We start from the raw sequence: 22,933 nt of genomic DNA on the forward strand, positions 1-22,933 counted from the left end.
GTAGTCGCTAATACGACGGAAAGGGACATTAACTATGTTATCAGATAATAGAAACGTTTTTTAAGGATACATTAAAATATCAAAGTTTTGATATTATCCAAATAAATGTGAATTTTCAGCTCGTGTCAGGACCTTCGCGACAGTCAAATGACCATTTCTATATGAAATGTTAAATATAGGATATCTTTAAAAGATATGAAAATACACAAATCCATTGATAGAAATTTATATCTTAACAAATTATTTGAATTCGAATTTTTTTCTTTATATTTAATGTATTTCATTATCATTATCACCACCATCATACTATTATTATTGTTGTTGTTGATGATATTATTTTGAAATAACATATTTATCTATTTAGTATATAAATATCATGAAACTTGTCTTAGCATCAAACATAACATTTACAGAAAAAAACAAGGTTTCGTCCTTATTTTGTTTTTGCTTTTACAATATTTCGAGATTTTAATTCACCTCGTAAGGTCTTGACAAATAATATGAAGTAACACAATGTTAGGAGTGTGGCCCTCAAAATCTTATTTCAGTAAAAGGATTATTCATGTGTTTTGTTTACTTAAAGGATATTAATGTCCTCTGGACTGAATTAATTTGTTGGATTAAGAAATTTTGATAAAATGTCTAAATTTTAACAGGTGTACAGTCACAGGATCGGACACTGTTCACACTTCCTGTTCGGTCTTTAACATTGTTCTTTTCATTTCTTTGATCAAACCTTAATCCCCCTTTCCTTTTCATTAATATTGTCCTATTTTCAACTCTTAAATACATTCGTAATTTCAAGTGCATGATAATACTGTATATTAGTATTTATTTGGTTTAAGAATGTATTTTATGACCCCTGCTCTCGATACATAGACAAACATGTATATATGTCTGATGGATAATTACATGATGATTACGTTTTGAAAAAAAAGAGATACGAATGTATATACTTTGATATAAAATGGCTCATGTATTAAAACAAGTCTAGAAAAAATGTAGGATGCCATTGTATTTTTACAAGATTTTGTGTGACTTTAGAGGAAAATCCCACTTTAAACACATGCATAAAATACTTATGCACATATGCAACAGCCAAATAATATATACTTTCTTTGAAATTTACTTGCGTTCTTAACACCTGCCTCATTATAATTGTATAATGAAATTGTATCCTTTAAACAATTCACTGTCACATGGAATCGTAATAATTAACGTGTATATGATTCAAATTTTATTTTTGTGATATTTTTTTTTCAAAATTATTTGATTATCACCATAAATTTTGATACAGAAAAAATAGATTTATATTTGACCGTTTAATATGGGACACAATTTACGCGTTTTTTTGGCTTTTTAGGTAAAACAAATAGCTACGTTTGCATACTGAATATTTTATTCCCGTGAAAATACATTTTTGGTTCAGTCATTTGGCTAGAGTAAAGTCCCCAGTCACATAATTACTGATAAAATAGATGTAAATCACGTAGCCGATAAAAATAACTATCCTAAACCCGACAAATGAAAAACTCATCAGTATTCTGGACACTACACAATGCCAGTTAATGTAAAAGGTCCTTACCTAATAACACAGTAACAAAATATAAAAGCGTAATTCAAAATAAATCATAACTCCCAAACAGACACACTGACACCCTAAACTACGGTGAAATTACCGCTAACGCAGCTTAGAACAAAAGAAAATAATATTTCAGGTATTTAGGAACATCAATCACGCCGACAAAATTTGCATAATTAGTTTTGAGCCGTGTCAGGTGTTAGAGCATTGAATCAGACTTGGTCCTTTGCATCGATTTTCCTGGTAGAATCTAGTCCTTTCCTGTGATTTACAACGAGCATCCTTCGACTCTCATCTAATCGCATTGTTCCGTCGTAACCTTCTTACGCCGAAAAAAAATCAGAAAAATGGAATGGGAATTCGCAAGAGAAAGCACGGAGGCAATTGAATTAGTTCCGTATTTCCATATTAGCACCAATTTAAAATCTAATGAGAGCAAATTGAGATCTCAGATTGGACAACGGAGCTCGACAGCTCGATCAGCACTTAATTCTACAAATTATTATCTTTGGGAAGCAGCGTTTAATTTGATCTGTCGGATTCACACTTCCGCGACAAACTTGTTGTCATAATGATCCAAAAATATGAAACTGATCTGACAGCAATTTGAAGTGGTAGTGAGAGTGTTTTGAAGAGTTGTGTGGTATTAGGGCCGTTGGGTTTATTGTGTACTGAACAGATGATTGATCTTTACGTTTCTTTTATAATCTTTATTGTTGTTACTGGTTAATTGATGTGTTACGCTGTAATGGTATCGTTTCGTAAATTCCATATACCATTTCATTTTGCTTCTGTCAGTAAAAAATTCAGCACCGGTATATAACGTTTGGCTAATCTCTTATTATATTCAGTGTTGATATAGTCTTGGTACACTGCAACAATGTCTAGTGTGCATTAGTGTGAGGAACCGCTTTCACGATTAGCAAGGACAATCATTAACAATATAATATATTTAATATAGTAGTCCCAGGTCTCGAAGAGAAATTTCAACTATCAATAACAATAGACCTACCATACCAAATCAATAACTAGTTACAATTTTAGTATGTTATCTTTAAATGCTTTTCAATAAATTCTGATACAAATAACAATCATGGAAATGTATTTAATTGAAGAATTCAGTATCAAAATAATTTGAACTTGTTAAACAAACTCAAACTAACACAATACACGTATATACGATAAAAAAAAGTCATTCTATTATCCCACTATGACCGGAACATATTAAGATAATCTTTGTAAAAATGTTTATCAAGTTTGTTTTTCTTTGAATTTATATACTGATGAATTCTGAAGTGTTTGACGTTTTATTTGTACAATATCTAAAGTAGAAATATATGTTGTTTTCTTACTTGTGCAAAGAAAGCTGCTGAACAGATTCAATATTTAAGAAAATATTTATTTATTTTTACTTAATTTAGTCTGTAGTGTCGAAATATTTAAATAACGATCTAAATATTTCTTTTCTGATTATGCAGTTATTTTATTAAACAATGTGTTGCCTAAATAGTACAATATGTCGTCTAAATGAATAAATATTTCATTTCGTCGCCTAATTAATGTGACTTTATCCTTATTACTTTGTCTAAATAAAATAAATGATTTTACTTTATTGCTTTAATATCTTATTGTTTAGAATTCATGAAAACGGCTGAAAAAATGTGACCTTTTTTACAATTGCAAAACACTTGCAATTGTGCTAAAAGGTGGATAACTATTTCAATGAGAAAATATTATAATAATGCTGCTATCAAATGTGGATTAATATTTCGCTATATCCGTTAATTGGTGCGTATATATCACGAAATACATGTATACTCACAATAACGAAGTTATTAAATATGATAGCTAAAACTGCATAAATATTTGGTTATTTTACTTATGTTTACTCAATGATAAAATGTTTTTATCATCTTTACAAACTGGAGATAAATTGTTGTCTGTATTCCCAAAGTGACAACGTCTTCCATTCTGTGGTCATAACTGTATAGTTAACAAGTGTGACTGAAGGCGCTTTCGTATTTGGTTATACGTGTAGTCCTGAAATGATTACTTTTGTTTTTCGTTGTTTTTCTGAATGGACACACTAGATTACTGGTAAATATTAGTGAATTTTACAGGCATACATATATCACTTTTTGACATAATTCTGAAATATGCACGCATTTATTGCAGGTATTCGACCTAAGTTAGAAAACGGCAAACAACTAATGATCACCTCTTCATTGACTGGTGGCGCCCCCACAGATGTGTTCTGTTCTGTTCCAGGACGTCTTTCTCTCCTAAGCTCAACCTCAAAATATAAAGTCACAGTAGCCGAGGTCCAACGAAGATTGTCTCCCCCTGAATGTCTCAATGCATCGTTACTAGGTGGAGTTTTGCGAAGGTAATATTATTTTTACAGTTGTATAAGCTGTTTTGAATTTGTATCCCTTTAAAGATTCTAATACTAACCATCTTAACTATTGCGTGTGACTGTATATGTTTTTAATGCGAGCATGCATATTTTGTACAATATTACTCATGTTTGATTTCGATTTTATTGACAATTCAAGGGAATGTTTAAAGTTTTCATCTGATTATTTACATTTGGCCTATATGTGATCAGAAAGGCATCACAAAGGCAACAGCTTGCATATGATTCAAATGTTAAAAAGGTCAGATAGGTCAGTTATTAATAAGGCTAACAAATTATGTCTATTTTACATTAAACCGATGCTTCGGCGTCTGCAATATGACTGTCCCCTTTCAGTTATTTTAACACTAGCATTTAGATCAGCACACGCTGGCCGAATACAAACCACGGGGATTATGCAATCGCAATAGACTAAACATAAGATTATCATTGCTTAACTTTTAATGCATTTTTAAATTTCAAAATCATAAATTTGTGTGTTGTTTTTTTTTGTTTTGTTTGTTTGTTGGTTGGTTTCTTTACCGAACAATAACGTAGAACCATTAGTTTTTGAACAAGTAAATTAACAGAAACACATTAGCCTGAATGTAAAACTAAGTGAACTGATTTTGTCTTGAAAGAGTTTATCAGAATTAATTTTTCAAAGCTTAAAGAAGAAGTTACTCTATATTACGAGTGGAAGTTGTAAAATGTCTGCATTTTGAATTATTAAATGCCTTATGTTGTATTTGTGTTCTCTGTAAAACGAAAATTGAATGTGGAAATATGAAATAATAATAATGTTAGGAAATCAGAGGAACAGGAAACAAAAATCATTTCTTCTACATATAATCTGTTTTACACAAAATGAAAGATAAAAATGGAAATAATGGTTACATAACCATAAACACAACCATACATGAGTGAACTTTCATTTTAGAACTTTTGATAAATTGATTCAGAATATATTACGTATGATACATGTACTTTATTCTAGTAATCACAACTCTTTATATACATATTTTGAACGATTTTAAATTTGTGTGGCCGCACAATCTTAGAGTGTATAAATTAAGGTTGATAGTTTTGTTTGTGAATGCCCACACTCAATTCTTAAAACAGTATAAACAGTGACATTTCTGTACATATGCATTATTGCCAGGATAAAGTTTAGCTAACAGTTTTTTCGCATTCTTAAACTTAAAACGTGCTCGTGAATCGAACTTTGTGACAAATTTCGAGAGATCCTGTAAGGTCAAAATCCACTTGAAATCAAATATAACTTAATAAGGTGACTAATGGGATAGAGTAGTCATTACAGAACGGACGGATAACATAAATCTTGGCGACACAGAGAAATGCGAAACAACTGCACTGTATAAGAGATATTCTGATGCCGAAGTCACCGTCAATGGTATCGTGCACCCTTGTAAAAATAGAATACTATATCAAGAAATTGGCGTTAGTTTATGGAGTGATAATTCTGCTCTTCTCAAGAGCCCTTGTCACCTTCCCTCTAGAATTTGATACCTTTTTAACTATGTTGATTGACTGGCAAGGTATGCCCCTTTTCAAAAATGACCTCAGACGTGAGCCCAATGCAATTAAATCTTCGTTTCCTTTATTCTGTATTTTTCCGCTTTACGGCTATTGCAATTTTCTTGTCGTTATTTTCACTGTCTTGAGTTTCGTTTAGTAAATAAGTCTTGTTTTTCCTCTCATTACAAAGTAACGATGTATCTGTATCAATGTGTGGGCCTAATGCATGTCTTTTAAAACGAATACATTTGTGATAATATTTTGTGTAACAGTTTGCCACTGGATTTTAAATTGGTTAAAACTTTATATTTTCATTTTCCTCATAAGATTTTTGTATAAGTGACTCATGTAAACCGAGTATATCATATCATTTCACCCCAACCCCTCCCTTGAATTTTAGGGAAAACACAACCGAAAAACGTTGTTGCATTCAGTTTTGTGTTTGCTGCTGAATAAATTGTCATCTTCCACAGACCATAAATAGAAGTGGTCATCAGTTGGAAATTTTGAGAGCCTTTAAGTCGTGGTTGCAAATCGGTTACCATGCAAAGCATTGTAGGAGCACATTTGTCTCGGAGCACATTTGTCTCACGAAGTGTGACCGATGTGTTCGTAAACATTCATATTTGTGACAAATTAGAAATGAGACGGATGTGTTCGACACACAATAGAAAGGACACTAAAAGCACATTTGTCTCACATTTTTTCAATAAAATTCATAAAATGTAATAATTTTATCCATCTGTATAACGGCTACCAGCCATTGTTCTGTGTTTTCTGTATTTATAATACCGTTTTGAGGTCACTTCCGGTCAGTCAAAAACTTCCTGCCTCTGCATAGGAGTCATATATTAAATTAAAGAATATCCCTGTTCTGCATGTCACAATGAAAATTTCTACAAGTGCAGCATCCAGAACCTAAACACATATGCAGCAAGTCTATTCTTATCGTTATCAATTGTGATACGTCTATTTTCAATGCTTAAAGTTTTATAGATGATTTATGGCACTAGAAATATTCTTAGCAAAAACAAGGTAGTATCTACGGTGGCATAAAGGGGACATAGAATTTTCTTATTTATTACGTGCGCACACAATAGCTTTTCCGTGGCCACGCGATACTATTACGTGCGCACGCGATAGCTATTACGTGCGCACGCGCATATGTATTGCGCATTTGGACCCTGACCGGGATCCTCGCATGAATAGTTCGACGCCCCGTGTATGTGTCGAACCTACAGCGGTTAGGGGCAAGTGGTTTTTCGAAATCACTCGGCCACGGAGGCCCTTAAATGATCCATGGAAAAATAAGAAGACCATTACACACGTTTTTCGTTTTCATCAGAAATATATGTATAAAAAGTCGTCATTTTCCAAGAATTGCAGCTTTCAGTTTCGCCATTAAAAAGGCACTTACAACATGCAGGAGTTCCTAAAATAATCCGGGAATGCCATAATTATGGAATATCGGGCCACTCAGAATCGGGCGGGACGCGACATTCCGATGAGACACTAAGCGAGGCACGATATTGTAACAGGAGATCTCGCAATGTCGAAGTATCCCGTACCAAGAGATTTCAGAAATGAATAAATTTTTACTTCTTTAGATAGGGCAAGTATGAATTTATTAATATTCAAATAATGATTTCTGAAGAAGTTAGATGCTTGTAACCCAAAGAAATTCGCGATAAATGTGAAATAATGCGTCATAACAGTAGAAAAATGTAAACAATGTAGTATTTTGACTTCAATACAAAATTCTACATCACTTCAACTGTACAAACCAAAAAAAAGCAGCAGATGAAAAATGCTTCAGATAATTAGCCAATGAGTAACTTTTTGGAGCTAAAAAAGTATACCAAAAATAAAAAGCTCTTGATGAATACAAATAAAAGCATTTCTCAGGCATAATGGGCCTTTAAGTGATTTTATGTAGACTATAAAGGGAATACTACTTAGCGGTATATGACCTGGAATCAATTTCTTGTCTCGCGTCGACGAACGGGATGCGAAGCGAGACGCAAGATTTCGCGAGACGCAAGATTTCGGCGAGATGCAAAACGAGTCACGATATTGTATCATTCATTATCAACCGATTATGGTGTTCCGTTTGGACATAAGTAACATTTTTGTCTCCCTGAACAGCTATGCACAATGAAACAAAGGTGAAATTGAGATGGTACGATGGTACGATGATTAAAACACGATGGCACGATGATGAAATCACGATGATGCGATGACACGATAGAGAAAATAATATCGCGTTTTCATCATCATGCCATCGCAGTTTCATCATATCGTACCATCGTATTTTCACCATTGTAACGTCGTCTTTCATCAAAGTACCATCACGTTTTCATCATCGAGCCTTCGTTGTTTCACCATCATACAATCGTTGTTTCACCGTTTAACCATCGTACAATCGTTGTTTAACGTTTATACCATTGTGTTTTCACCATCGCACCATCGCTTTTTCATCAACGTACCATCGTGCCATCGCGCTGTCACCATTGTACCATCGTGAACGGGATTTAGTATGTTTCAGTGTACGCCTTCAGGTTAAGTCAATCAATTTCTTGAATTAGAGATATTATAATTAATAGTTCACTGTAGGTTTTCATAAAGAAAGCATAAGCAAACCTATTGATGATTACACTTGAGGTAAAACGGCGAACCTCGATTCTAAAAAAGAATTTCTGCCGTGGGGAAATATGTGACAAATAATTCATAAAAAATGACATGAGACAAATGTGCTTTCTTGTCCCTTAAAAACACATGAGACAAATGTGCTTTCTTGTCCCTTAAAAAACTTGATCGGAGCACATTTGTCACACAAATGAGTTTTTTTGGGTAGACATTTGAGGTCCCATTTGTCTCATGTGGGACAAATGCGACCGCATCGGTCTTACGTAAGACAAATGTGCTCCGAGACAAATGTGCTCCTACAAAGCATACCCTATAGTAATTTGAACATCAGTTTTGACTGCTGTTTGAAGTATTTCCGAAACCCGCACTTACCACAGATGTAACACATTATTATGTCAACATATAAGTTCTATTTTTGCTTTTCTATTTCATTCATAATCTCTAGTTTAATACTCCACTGTTTGCATGTTTATACTGATAGATCTTTTTAATGGCTACTACTTTACAATGGGTGCATTTAATAAAATAATAGTTTTGGAAATGTTATAACAAAATAAATGTCATTTTACAATAGAAATACGGTTGTATAAAACTGTGAGAAGCGAGAGATTAGCTTGCTAACACCTGTCTTATCGTATCTTTGACTGCATCGGTGAAACAATTAATACAAGATTTAATTAAACACATCAAAGGAAGAATAGTGGAGACCCCCACTATTTTATTCTGCTATGAAACATTTAAATCTATACAAAATACTTTTGCAATGTATATGGATTATTCAATACTTTCATCATTAAGATTTTTATTATTACTTGCAAGATTGCCGATGCAGATTGGGAAGGTTAAATAAGTGAGAAGTTTGTTTTATCAACAATACAGCATCTTTTTATTGTGACATTCCAGACATAACCCGACTTGCAGAATAAATATATTCAGTGGCAGAAATAGATACATCTGATCTGATAAACAAAGCAGTTTTCACGAGGCTCTCTTGCGATCTATTCACACTTGCAATTTATTACATAATCATAAGTTAGGTAACACGGTAACAAAATTGAAATGGTCATAATTTTCGAAACGTGTCTTAACAGTGTGAAATGATGGACTGATAATATTATATTATTTGACGTGGTTCACACAAATAGGTTAAAGTTGTAGGTTTAAACATGATGGAAGCTCTAAATATGGAATGTTATTATGATTGGTCACCTTGTGCACTTATTTATGCACTTATATAAATATCTAATATCTTAAAGCCTTCCAAACTTCAGAAAAAATAATATCATAACATCATAATTCATCATTTTAAGTAAATTCACGTGAAGTTTTAAAAAAAGTCGTTGTTGTTTATAATATATACGACAATCAATAATAATCCCGACAATCGTTAATCAGAACCCTTTTTGCTGTTTTACTTAAACTTTAGTCTTATTCAATATTTGTTTATATTCTTTATAGGTATTTTACTCCTCTTTAATTGGTCACTTGCAAAATTGTTTGGCAAAATTACATTTATTTAGTTCGTATAAATTGTAAGCATACAGTTCCTGAAACAAGTGTATGAAACATTTTTCAACTATCAATATTAAAGGTAACTGTTTTAATGATTCTACAAACTTGCTTGTATTATAGGTTATAAAATGACGGTCATTTTTTTTACCTCTTATGTAATATCGTAACTTGTTTATATTTATCATATACTGATGTCCAAGTCTGGATAAAGACACATTTTAGTGATTTGTAAGGCTTGAGTGATTTCTTCAAGTATTTGTAATTGCCAAGTTTGTTTCATTCTACGTTGTCGGCAGGTGACAGACGGAGTCTGATGTTAGAACACTACACACTTATCTGCCCTTAATGTCCCTACACATTTAGTGTACTATTACCATAAAGAGAGTGCTTCGTTACTATTTCAATACTGACAGTTTTCCTTAAACCAACGACTACTGATTTTACTTCATTAAAATTTTCCACGCTTTGAACTGGTATTGTAGGCATGCGGTACCCCATGGTGAAGCTTTGATCACCGGCTTTTCAATATGAACAAATTTGAAGACTCGCCAGGCCGACTGGTATTTGAACGCTTTAATACTCTTTTTGTATTTATTAGCCAGTTATTTGCGGTGTTAAATGTCCTTCTATTCGTGCGGTATTTTAACAGCGTCTTGTACGGACCCTCGCATTTGTTAAGATAATATCAATTTCTAGCAATTTCATTAAAATGTTAATGTTAATGGGTCTGAGTGTTTATTTTAACATTGATTCATGGGCAACTGAAAGGGTTTTAATAATTAGAGAAATATGAGCAATCACTCCGAATTCAAGGATCATATATAATTTAGTCACATCGGGAATATGTCTAAAACGTTTGGATTTTATTGTAGTTTTAGAGATGACCTTTTACATAAATGGTCAGTATATGTTCACTATGACACTCATCGTAATATATAATTGGGTTTAAATGTCATTAAGTGTGTACTTTGATGAACTATAAGGTCAACATTTTTCTTGCTATGAAATAAAAATGATAATAACAGCACAAATATTTTTGTGATAAGCGTAATCTCAAGTTCTTGAGATTTGTTTAAAATCTTTAGTGCAGAAATTCGAATTAAAATCAAATAGTCAAATAACACAAATTGTATTTACTTTCTATAGCGTTTTCTTCCAACTTTTCAAGTTTGATATCTGCAAAAATATATAGATTGTTTCGCAGTATATGCTCATTGCACGAGTTGTTCTGTCAAGTTAACACCTTTCACGTGCAAAATTAAATTGCTTTTTACAGACCTTTTGCTAAAGCCTACAGGAACGTGTTAAATTTGGTAACAAGTTATTTGCAGAATCATTGTTTGAATGATTAAAGTAGTGAACGTCGGCTCGCATACTGCAAATTTGAGAAACGCAGGAACATTTTTCCTATGTAATTATATTCAATTAAATCTCAAAATTTCCCGGGGCCTCCGTGCACTGCTAATGAAACATTCAACATCACACCCTATATTCAGGTAAAAGTACGTACAAATCGAACAAAACGAAACTCTGACGTTTTTACAACTATGATAACGTTGTTTTTACAAGGTTGTCCACAACGAACCTTCCTTCATTCGTCAGAATACTGGCATTTTGTTTCTTCTTGGCATTGTAATTTAAAATAATTACATGAAGTCTTCAATATGGCTTTGTAAGACAATATTCCACCCCGGGGAAGAATTAAGAGAAACAAATTTGACTTGTTTAAATAAGTAATAGTTTTTATGGATCTGGACAAGAGATCAATTTCAATCAAGCGAAGTTCTCTCTTTGTAACTGGAACATGTTCAAAAGATGTAGACCAAGTTTGACATCTAACTTGATATTACACAAATTTAAAGCCTTCTTGACTCGAGCAATGTTAACGTCTGAGACATCAACGCTGATAACCTGATAGATATAGGTGCTGATACAAACTTAGTTGGATAAAACATTGCGACTTTTGTTTGTTTAATTCGTTGACAACTATTTTGTCCACGACCTTACTTTGTGTATTTTAAATCTCAAAACAAATCTTAATTAGCATTTTCCGTTTTCTCGTCTTCATGTTTCGATTGAACATTTTCGAATTTTTCGATTAAAACGTTTATTTCGATCTGATTGTTAAGTGTTTGCCAATCGATCTGTCTTACTGTTTAATGTCAGACGCTTAAACGAATTAATTCATACACCAGCGATACATCTTTTTATTCGTCCCTTATAAACGTAGGTACATATAACATTTGTTGTGATGATTTTAATCACCACAATATGACCATTGCAAATGTGTTAGCATGTTTGTGATTATACGCAATTCGAGTATGTGATGCATTTATTTTTTCTGCGTATTTCTTTCTTACATTTGTTTATCAATCATTGTTTAAGATAGTTCACTATTATTGTTCAAGTTCAGCTATACATTTCTGCTGTTTCTTTGTCAATAAAGTGCATATTTCTGTTTGTTTTATGAACATATACAAGAGACATTTTATATTTGAAAAGGGAGCTACATGTAATTATCTTAGCCTTAAATAAGACTCATTCTGACGAATGTCCCAGTTTAGAATGGAATTAATTGCAGTGGGGTTTTCTTTTTAAGAAATGTAGCATTTTCTCTTGCATTTTCTCCGTTTTTTTCTCTTGTAAATCGGATAACTTTTCTGCCCTGTAATTAATCGTAGGGGCGTGGCTCGATTAGCATCCGTGCCTCGGTCTTTGCGCTCCCATTGTCCCATACAGGCCCACAATAAAGGGAGGCCAGGGGATGAACAATAGGGAATCATATGTCTCAAAGTTTATATACAATCTCACGTCGAGTTAGCTTTGTGCAATGTGTCGTCTGCTTCGCGTAAATTCACACACTTCGACACCGTCAATCCTTTAGCTCTCTTTTATTGATTAACTACCACAAAATTACAGCTTGTAACGATTAGTTACAAATTTCTCTATTGTTTTTTTTATTCTATGAAATGATATATTTCACGTCTTCTCTGTTAGTTTGGAAAACTTGAGCGGATTCTGTGTCGAATTCCTTTCGTCTGGGTGTCCGGTAATTGGTATAGTTCTTACAATAGAAACGTCTGAATGATACTGAATAGATCAGTATTGTGGCTGCAAGACTTTATAATATGAACTCATGGCAAAATCTGCAAGTCTTCTCAAAATGCAAACATAGCTGATAATAATTAGTGGTGAAATAGTCGTTCTCTTCTTGTTATTAGAAAAAATGTCTTAATTTAATTTAATGGTTGAAATTGAAAGGCTTTATATGGAAATGGTCCCCTTATTATCACGGTGTTATACTTAGATTTTTTACAACATATTTATTTGAAGAGACCGCTGTCCGCTAAGTACCAGTCTCAAATAACGTTTTTTTTTTCCACTGGACAATTTTAATCTCTGCCGAGAATCAACCAATCACATTCTAGAATTTGACTTTTCGTTCAAGTATATATAACATTTCGTTTCTGAATTTCTTATTCATATTAACAAATTCCACAAGTCTGATTGTTGTTTATTATGTTGCTTTCAATTGGTTTAACTTGGTTTTATGATATTGTACTTGCAGAGCAAAGTCAAAGAATGGAGGAAGATCGTTACGTGAAAAATTAGACAAAATGGGCATGAATTTACCCGCTGGTCGAAGAAAAGCTGCAAATGTTACGTTACTGACATCTCTAGTCGAAGGTACTACATTACATTTTCTGGTCTCTAGTAGAAAGTACTACATTACATTTTCTGGTCTCTAGTCGAAGGTACTACATTACATTTTCTGGTCTCTAGTAGAAAGTGCTACATTACATTTTCTGGTCTCTAGTCGAAGGTACTACATTACATTTTCTGGTCTCTAGTCGAAGGTACTACATTACATTTTCTGGTCTCTAGTCGAAGGTACTACATTACATTTTCTGGTCTCTAGTCGAAGGTACTACATTACATTTTCTGGTCTCTAGTCGAAGGTACTACATTACATTTTCTGGTCTAAAACAGGTCAAAACATCAATGCATATTGATGGAGGATGCAGGACCAATCAAAATGACCTTAATTAAAAATGATTAATATTAACGATTTTTAGGTAATTCAGCACAGAACTGGAAATAATATACTTCTTTTTTTTAGACTTAAGCAATAGTAAAGCGTCCTTTTTAAACTAATACACAAGTTGTAACTTTAATTCTTGCTATTGGTATATGTTTGATATGGGTAAAGGACCGATGTTAATTTCGAAGTGCAATAAATTTAGTACTACTGCGGTGACCTAACAATGAGTCACTTTAAACTTCTCGGTTTTTATTACACTAGTGGTAGTCTTACTTTCCAACATTTTACAGCCTTCCTCTGCCCAATGTTTATAATTTTCTTTATTGAAAGACTTTTTATGCGACTTTAATGTAACTTGTGTGACGTAATCGATTGTTAAACGTCATTTTCAGTGGCCTTTTAAATGACCAATCCTTTTACGGCGCTGTCCACCTTAATAGCTATCGCCATATACATACTTTGTACCTGTATGAGACATCGGTTTAACCTTCCTATTTTCCGATTGACAGCTTTTTCAATCTAATATAAATAATGGCCCGCCAAACGTGTAATTTATTTCTAAATGAAGGCCTATTTATCTGGCGTAAGAAATTCGGGTCCTCATTCTGAGTTATCAGTCATTGTTAAGTTACGTGTGACACTTGAATAGGACGAGGAACTTTTTGTTTATTTGTATTAGTACATTCATTCTTTGATAAACAGTTGGTGTATGGAGATTTTTGTTGCTGTATGTGGGGTAGTGTTTTCATAGCAAATCCATCTATCTATATTTGTTGTCCTTTCCTAACTTAACCAAAACCTCGCTACAATAAACATTGACATTCCAGAATCTAATTAAAAAAACAACTATGTTCACCTTACGTACATACCGAATTTAGTTTTTAAAATATGACACGGACGAGTGGATTAACATAGACACTATTTTGAAAAAAAAATATCAAGGCTTCTAAACTTTAAATTATTAAAGGGGTTTGGCCTATACAATACACCTTTCCTGCAAATATATTTCTTTTATGGAGCCTATCGCCTAGAACGAATACTTTAATATGCCTGTTGATTTAGAACTTGACACTTCGTGTTGCTTTGCACAGTTAACCATTCCTTCACAGCCATTTTACGTGTGTGTAAAACCTAGCTTGTTTTGTTTGTTGTTGTTTTTTTTCCAGAAAATGAATTATTTTTCTAGCATAAATCAAATACATGTATTAAATCATAAAAACACAAAATTTACTATTTAAAGAAATCGTAAAATCGTGAGCACGTAAAACGATTAAATATTTTACTTAAGCCTGGTTTCAAATATTAAATCGGCGTACACATCTGCATTCCAATTATTGTAAGTCTAAATGTTTAATTAAGACATTTTCATATTTCTCGCCGCGTCGCGCGCTCATGCGTATAGCAATTATATTCAAATCTGGCGCAATTTAGCAAATCATTTCCCTCATCATGTTCAACCGCTTAGCACAATATATATGGCTTGTTAATACGCATTTGTACGCAGGATATATGTTCAAAGGGAATTTTATGTACCCTCTTGGCCACCATGCTGCGCCGCTTATGACTCTATAAAATTACAATCTGATATTATTTCACGTGAGCGTTATTTCTGGGTAGCATCTTGCAAGAACTCAGTAGGCGTTCACACTTCTCCAGACGGTCTTTTACTAGCGTAAATAGTGTACCTACACTTTATTTGAAAGACAATCCTCTATTGAAAATTTGGATTTAAAAGAACTATTTTTTCCACTGGAAGCATCTCCATGTGATAAAAATGCTTGCGCATCGCACTATTTTCAGCAGTACAGAAGCATGTGTTATCAAATATCCCCTGCTTGTTTAATTACTAAATATATTAGCTTGTGAAAGTATTCTCTTAAAGGATCAAAGGAACAATTTGTTTGGATTTTACTCGATTATGATATAACTACTTGAAGTTATTACGCAACGTTGTGATTTCATTTTGAATTAACGTTGGTTTTGTTGGACTCGATTTTTTTTCTCAAAAAAGAAATACGAGATTTTATCGTTATATTAAAACTGAAATTGAAGAGTTTTATTCCGTTGAAATTTTCGTTTAAAATGCTAGCAAAACACTTATTTATGGGCATAATGATTGATTTGATTTAAGATGAAATCGAAGACATATTTTATGTTTATGTCCGATATGTTCTACACAAGTACTTTAAAAAAAGTTATAGACATTATAACAGTGAAGATATTATTAGATAAATTAGAGAAAACATACATATACGCTTTAAACTAGTACATTTCCTAATACTCGTCTACACTTATATCTTTGTTACGTTAATTTAATATCAAATGTTTGTAAATCAAGTTTTAAATAATACTAAAAACCACCAGCCGTTTAATATTTCTAAGAGAAAAGAATATGTCATGCTCATTTTATTTTGGACAATAAAAAGTTCATATTCTTTCTTTTCAGGGGAAGCAATTCGTCTTGCACGTGATTTTGGCTATTTATGTGAAACAGAATTTCCCTCTCGTCAGTGTGCAGAATACAACACTCGGCAGTATTCGGACCCTACCGACCAAATGACCAGGAAAAATATGATTCTTGCAACTAAGTATGTACTGAGTTTAATTTAAAATATGGTTGGGGTATGTAACACAGGGGTATGTTCCCCATAAGTCGAGCAATTTTTAAAAGATGATAGTGACCTGGTGACACGATATAACAGATGTTGTCATAGTGACCTGGTGACAAAAAATAGAAGATGAAGTCATAGTACGCTAATGACAAGACATAACAGATGTAGTCATAGTGACCTGGTGACAAGATATAACAGATGAAGTCATAGTGGCCTGATGACAAGATATAGCAGATGTAATCATAGTGACCTGATGACAAGTATATAACAGATGTAATCAGTGACTCGGTGACAAGATATAACTGATGTAGTCATAGTGACCTGGTAACAAGACATAACAGATGTAGTCATTATGACTTGGTGACAAGATATAACAGATGTAGTCATAGTGACATGGTTTACAAGATATAACAGATGTAGTCAGTGACCTGGTGACAAGATATAACAGATGAAGTCATAGTGGCCTGATGACAAGATATAGCAGATGTAATCATAGTGACCTGATGACAAGTATATAACAGATGTAATCAGTGACTCGGTGACAAGATATAACTGATGTAGTCATAGTGACCTGGTAACAAGACATAACAGATGTAGTCATTATGACTTGGTGACAAGATGTAACAGATGTAGTCATAGTGACATGGTTTACAAGATATAACAGATGTAGTCAGTGACCTGGTGACAAGATATAACAGATGAAGTCATAGTGACCTGGTGACAAGATATAACAGATGTAGTCATAGTGACCTGGTAACAAGACATAACAGATGTAGTCATAGTGACATGGTTTACAAGATATAACAGATGTAGTCAGTGACCTGGTGACAAGATATAACAGATGAAGTCATAGTGACCTGGTGACAAGACATAACAGATGTAGTCATAGTGACCTGGTGACAAGATATAACAGATGTAGTCATAGTGACCTGGTGACAAGACATAACAGATGTAGTCATAGTGACCTGGTGACAAGATATAACAGATGTAGTCAGTGTAGTGACCTGGTGTCAAGACATAACAGATGAAGTCATAGTGACCTGGTGACAAGACATAACAGATGTAGTCACAGTGACATGGTTTACAAGATATAACAGATGTAGTCAGTGACCTGGTGACAAGATATAACAGATGAAGTCATAGTGACCTGGTGACAAGACTTAACAGATGTAGTCATAGTGACCTGGTGACAGGATATAACAGATGTAGTCAGTGACCTGGTGACAAGACATAACAGATGTAGTCAGTGACCTGGTGACAAGCTATAACTGATGTAGTCATAGTGACCTGGTGACAAGACATAACAGATGTAGTCATAGGAACCTGGTAACAAGACTTAACAGATGTAGTCATAGTGACCTGGTTTACAAGATATAACAGGTGTAGTCAGTGACCTGGTGACAAGCTATAACTGATGTAGTCATAGTGACCTGGTGACAAGACATAACAGATGTAGTCATTATGACTTGGTGACAAGACATAACAGATGTAGTCATAGTGACCTGGTAACAAGACATAACAGATGTAGTCATTATGACTTGGTGACAAGACATAACAGATGTAATCATAGAGACCTGGTTTACAAGATATAACAGATGTAGTCAGTGACTTGGTGACAAGATATAACAGATGAAGTCATAGTGGCCTGGTGACAAGACATAGCATATGTAGACATAGTGACCTGGTGACAAGATGTAACAGATGTAGTCATAGTGACCTGGTGACAAGATATAACATATGTAGTCATAGTGACCTGGTATTTAGTCATGGTGACCTGGTGACCAGGTATAACAGATGTAGTCAGTGACCTGGTGACAAGATATAACAGATGAAGTCGGGCATAACTTGTCCATCATACAGCATGACATGATAATATGACTCTTATCGTTTGTTAGTTTATCTGTTATTTTTTATGTCAATGTTTAAAAACACAATTTTGATCATACCTCGGCAGTCAGTCAATTGAACTTTCCCAGATAAATCCAGTTTTTACGCAGAAATTTCGCCTTGCCAAATGATCGAACAAGCAACCCCTATATTACAGATACGATTCCCTGCCAATAGAGCTAATGTCTTATAATGTTAACTTGTAACAGTTGAATTTTATAGCATTTCTTTACTTTACTTTACTTCTTTACATTACTATAATTTACTTTACTTCTTTACTTTACTATACTTCTGTATTTTTTGTTCATTTCAGACAAATATTGAAAGAACTTATGGACTTGTTAAATCAGGACAGATCACCTCTAGGAAATACTCGACCTCAGCTAATCTTGGAACCCAACATTCAAAGACACCTTTCACATTTCAGTTTAATAACACACGGTTTTGGGTCACCAGCAGTGGTTGCTGCACTAACTTCAGTACAGAACTATCTTAACGAAATGTTAAAAATAATGGACAAAAGTTTTGCTGCGCCAAATAGTATGGACCCTAAAAAGACAGAAAAGGACGAGTGACGCCCACTGTAGTTTTTGTTTGTCAAAAATGTTACGGCATTATTTATAATGGTGCAGCCACTGAAATATACTGCGGGGAATTTATCAAACCAAAAACAAAAAACGATCATTACAGCATTAACAGCGTAGTTGTATATTTAGACATTCAATGAGGACTGCAACAAGGGTGGTTATTCGTCCAACTTTGTTCAAGCAAATATAAATGTAAAGTTTGTTTGGACTATATTTAGATGAGTTATTCAATAATGTATTAAAAACCTCGGGAAACAAACATGTGACTTACAGATGTCTGTATACCTGTCAAAAAATAATGTGTTAACTGACATTGTTAATGATGATTGATGGATTTCCAATCGATCATTGATCCCCACATTAGATACAAGGAGTTATGTGCAGACATACACACGCATACTTGTTGCATGATTCAGATGTTTAAAATAGATATGTGGAATGATGTATTGTTGATGGATTGTGTTGAACACAAATGCTTGCCATTTTAAAAGGTTTTTGTTTAACTGTGAGTTTTTTTTTTGCACTATAGACCCAAGTAACTTGCTAGCAGAAATCCAGTCATAAGTGTTGAGAGATTTTTAGATAAATACTGGAATATACCTTATAACATATAAGACATTCGGCAATATTACTTCAAATGACTAACGATAATGATAAAAATAATACCGAACGCAAATAATTTAGTAAATTAAGTTAAAGGGAGATAATATCAGTGCCTTGCCAAATTTACTTACAGAGGTTATTTAGTCTTGCCAGAACTATATGCCAAATAGTGAGCTAATGATAGTTCAACAAAATAAACAATGTTTTAGATGGCTACGATGTATCAATACGGCTACTCTATTAATCTTAGGACAAGTCATTATCATTTACCTGGTATAATACACATTAAACATTTCTTTACGTTTTCAAATCAGTTTCTTTTTCGATGTTGTTTTCGACAGAGTTTTGAGCTGATCAATATAGATTAAGCAGAGATATTTTTAAATGTTATTTTCTTCATCAGCTTTTAAATATAAACGGCTAATGTATGTGAGCAAACCATAATTTTGATTTCTTAACAAATATGAATCAGAATACTGATATATAAGTCCTAAACAACTCTAGTTTTATCTTGTTACCTTTATCACTTTTTCATTAAAATGTTTAGATAGCCGAATTAGATTATTGACACAGAAAGTCCTAAGTATAAAAACAATGTTGGTTTATTTTGTTAAATATCTTTAATACTTTATTTCATCATTGTTCAGGTCAGATAGTTCAACGATGTGTTCTTTTATCTCTTTTGTACAGTTAATATATATTATATAAATACGCCTATATACAATGTATTATTTATTTTATTTTTTCCATTTTTCATTTTTGTCGAAGTCATATTTAAACATATATGTGTTTTCACTATGTCTCATTTAGATGATTTAACGGGTCTTTATAATTATACATGCATATACTAAAATGTTTTAAGACCCACCACGACTCATTTTATTATTCCTTACATTTCTGACCATTTTTAATCTAAAAATTAACTCTTTACATGTTTGGAATTAATGTTGTCTGCTAAAATGTCATCTGCTTATATTTTAATGTTATTAAATTTTTCTCGAAATTGACACAAAACTAAAAGATAACGGTCAAGCAGCGTGGTGCCACTAAGGTAGATCTACTCGATATCTTAACTTGTACCAAACAAGCAAAGGCTTTTGTGAGGTTCAGGGTAAAGCAACTACATGTTAATCTTTATAAATATACGACAATATGTTTTGTTTACAGTTTTTGAGTGGTTGACGTTACAATACATATAATATCCCAGGAAAGATTTTACACTGGAATAAGAAAAGGATGGATGACATGAGATAGGTCGAGGTGGGACTTAAAGTAATTATAGTTGATACTCATTATTTTTGAGTGATTCATACGCAAATCACATGTGTACAAAATTAATCCAACGCGATTGCTTCACGCAATCTTAAACAATTCTAGTCCTGTTTTCAAATATAACTACGCAATGCTTGTATTAATGCTTATCATTTGACCGTTAGAAGGAACTATTATCATTTGTTGTATACGACGAGAGCAAAATTATAGTTCGTAGATAAAGAAAGGGTTATCATTCATTTTAAACCAAATTTGTTACAGAATTAAATAGTAAAAAGCTTTTCTAAATTATTAAAAATATAAACTTGTTTCTTTTTCCTCATCAGGTTTTTATAAGTATATTCGAAAGATGGCTGATAACTTGGTGAAAAATGTATGATTTATAATTTTGCAATCATTAGGTCTTGTATTCAGATCGAGGTAGGTTTGGTAATTTGCTTACTTATATCTGCAAACAAAAGATTTGTACTATTTTTATCTTTTGGAATCTTCAATTGCGTAAGTTTGACAAAAATGTGGAGGAATATAGTCTTTTTTTAAATTGGTTTACTATCGTGTATAAAACTGAACACAATACCATGCAGCCAAGTCACCCCTAACTAATATTTTTATATAAAAAACAGTTATAGACACATATACACTTAGAGATAACTTACAATGTTTATATGTTATTTATAGATTAGGACAGCAAATAATGATGTAACATAATTATACAGATATTACATTTACTTTTTGATTTGCTGTATGATTATTTGGTATAGATTATAACTCCGAATATATTATTAGATAAATTTGCAACCATATGAAAATTTTCAAAACATGGGCCAACTTATTTGCAATCTTGGATTAATCGGTTTTAAATCATATCTTTATTTCATTGTGTTCTGTTAATCCATGGACAGTATTTGTTAATTTTATACAGAAAATGATACTATGTATTTAAGTTGATTTTTTTCTTCATGTACGATTCTTCACTTTTTTCGGTAACATATATAAGATATTTGTATACTACAATGTGAGTCATACGACTTCGTTAAAAGATGGGAAATTTGGCCTACCGCACAGTCAGATGTTATTAGATACAAAGCCATTATTACCTAATTCTGAATATAACTTAATGGCTAACCATTTATAAATACACATTCATTTAATTTCTTTCTCATTGGAAAAAAAAATGAAATAAAACAAGACGCAATATATGTTTAATCATTATCAAATCACATTTTGTATAGATGTAAATTATTTCTTTCTCTTATTTAGCATTAATTTAATTTGTATTTGCCATACCTATTTGACAGGGACTTTTTGTCTTGAAAAAAAACCACGTTATATCATAGGCATGTGCATGGGTTTCTAAAGCTGCTGCAAAAGTAAAAGATGCCCATCCCTTTTATTCAGTTTTGGTTACAATTTAAAACAATGTGCGATTTGTTTTATACCACATCCATAGTTTAATGGTAGAATGCGTATGAGTTCACGTAATTTTTTTTAAGTTAACCTTGTTTTGAAACAAATTTAAATGTGGTGTTGATTAACGATGTAGTGACGACATATCAGTGTCCAGTATTTTGCAGTACATTATACCCCTTCAACCGTTATGGGTATCTTTTGTATGCTGAAGAGAGGGAGAAAACTTAAATATGGTCAAAGACTTTTAACCATCTTTGTTTAATGTTAAATTTGTTCATCCTTGGATAAAAGGATTTAAATATTTTTGTTTATGTGTACACTCTGAGAATATGTTTAGAACGAGAATCTAAAAATAGAATGAGAAATTATCTATAAATAACTTACAAGGTTTTGTATTAGACGAGGACATTTTTATAAGTGTGCATTTTGTTGTTTGTGTCAAATGTTATGTGGTAGAAATGAATAAAAATTCCATTTCAAAGCAACACTGACTTTGTCTTTTATTTTTCTGTTTCTAATTTGTGTTGTTTTTCTTGGCCATTGAGGACCGTATCTATGACGCCTAGACTACACGCTGTATGCTAGAAGAAAATGTAATCATTGAATCATTCCTTCGGCGCCCCATAAATTGTGGACCATAATGCATTTGTGACAGCATCAAGGGACAAGTTTTGATGGTGGCTGCTTAGTCGTTAATCCGGTGTCAACTATTCGTTCAAATAAAGTTAGAAATTCTTTACTCCCAGCCTGTAGCGTTCTTGCATAGTCCAAATAAAACAAACTACAGAATCTTTGAACTGACAAATAATACTTTGAATAACTCCTCTACATGATGCAATCAGTTTA

The 22,933-nt window shown here is 32.9% G+C and overlaps 1 protein-coding gene across 4 annotated transcripts in view; it reads left to right on the forward strand.

Moving 5' to 3' along the window:
- The window catches only part of LOC132719605 (transcription factor AP-2-beta-like), a 79,121-nt gene extending 56,549 nt beyond the window's left edge, over nucleotides 1-22,572 (forward strand). For all 4 annotated transcript variants that reach the window (XM_060703398.1, XM_060703400.1, XM_060703399.1 and 1 more), the window contains 4 exons: nucleotides 3,758-3,968; nucleotides 13,243-13,361; nucleotides 16,163-16,304; nucleotides 18,529-22,572. In XM_060703398.1, coding sequence (XP_060559381.1) covers nucleotides 3,758-3,968; nucleotides 13,243-13,361; nucleotides 16,163-16,304; nucleotides 18,529-18,790 — 734 coding nt within the window. In that variant the 3' untranslated portion in view covers nucleotides 18,791-22,572. The remainder of the gene's footprint in view (nucleotides 1-3,757; nucleotides 3,969-13,242; nucleotides 13,362-16,162; nucleotides 16,305-18,528) is intronic.
- Nucleotides 22,573-22,933: the final 361 nt, after the last annotated feature.

The sequence above is a fragment of the Ruditapes philippinarum genome, unplaced genomic scaffold (genome assembly GCF_026571515.1).
Source record: "Ruditapes philippinarum isolate M1 unplaced genomic scaffold, ASM2657151v2 ctg434_1_1_1_1, whole genome shotgun sequence".
Lineage (NCBI taxonomy): Eukaryota > Metazoa > Mollusca > Bivalvia > Venerida > Veneridae > Ruditapes > Ruditapes philippinarum.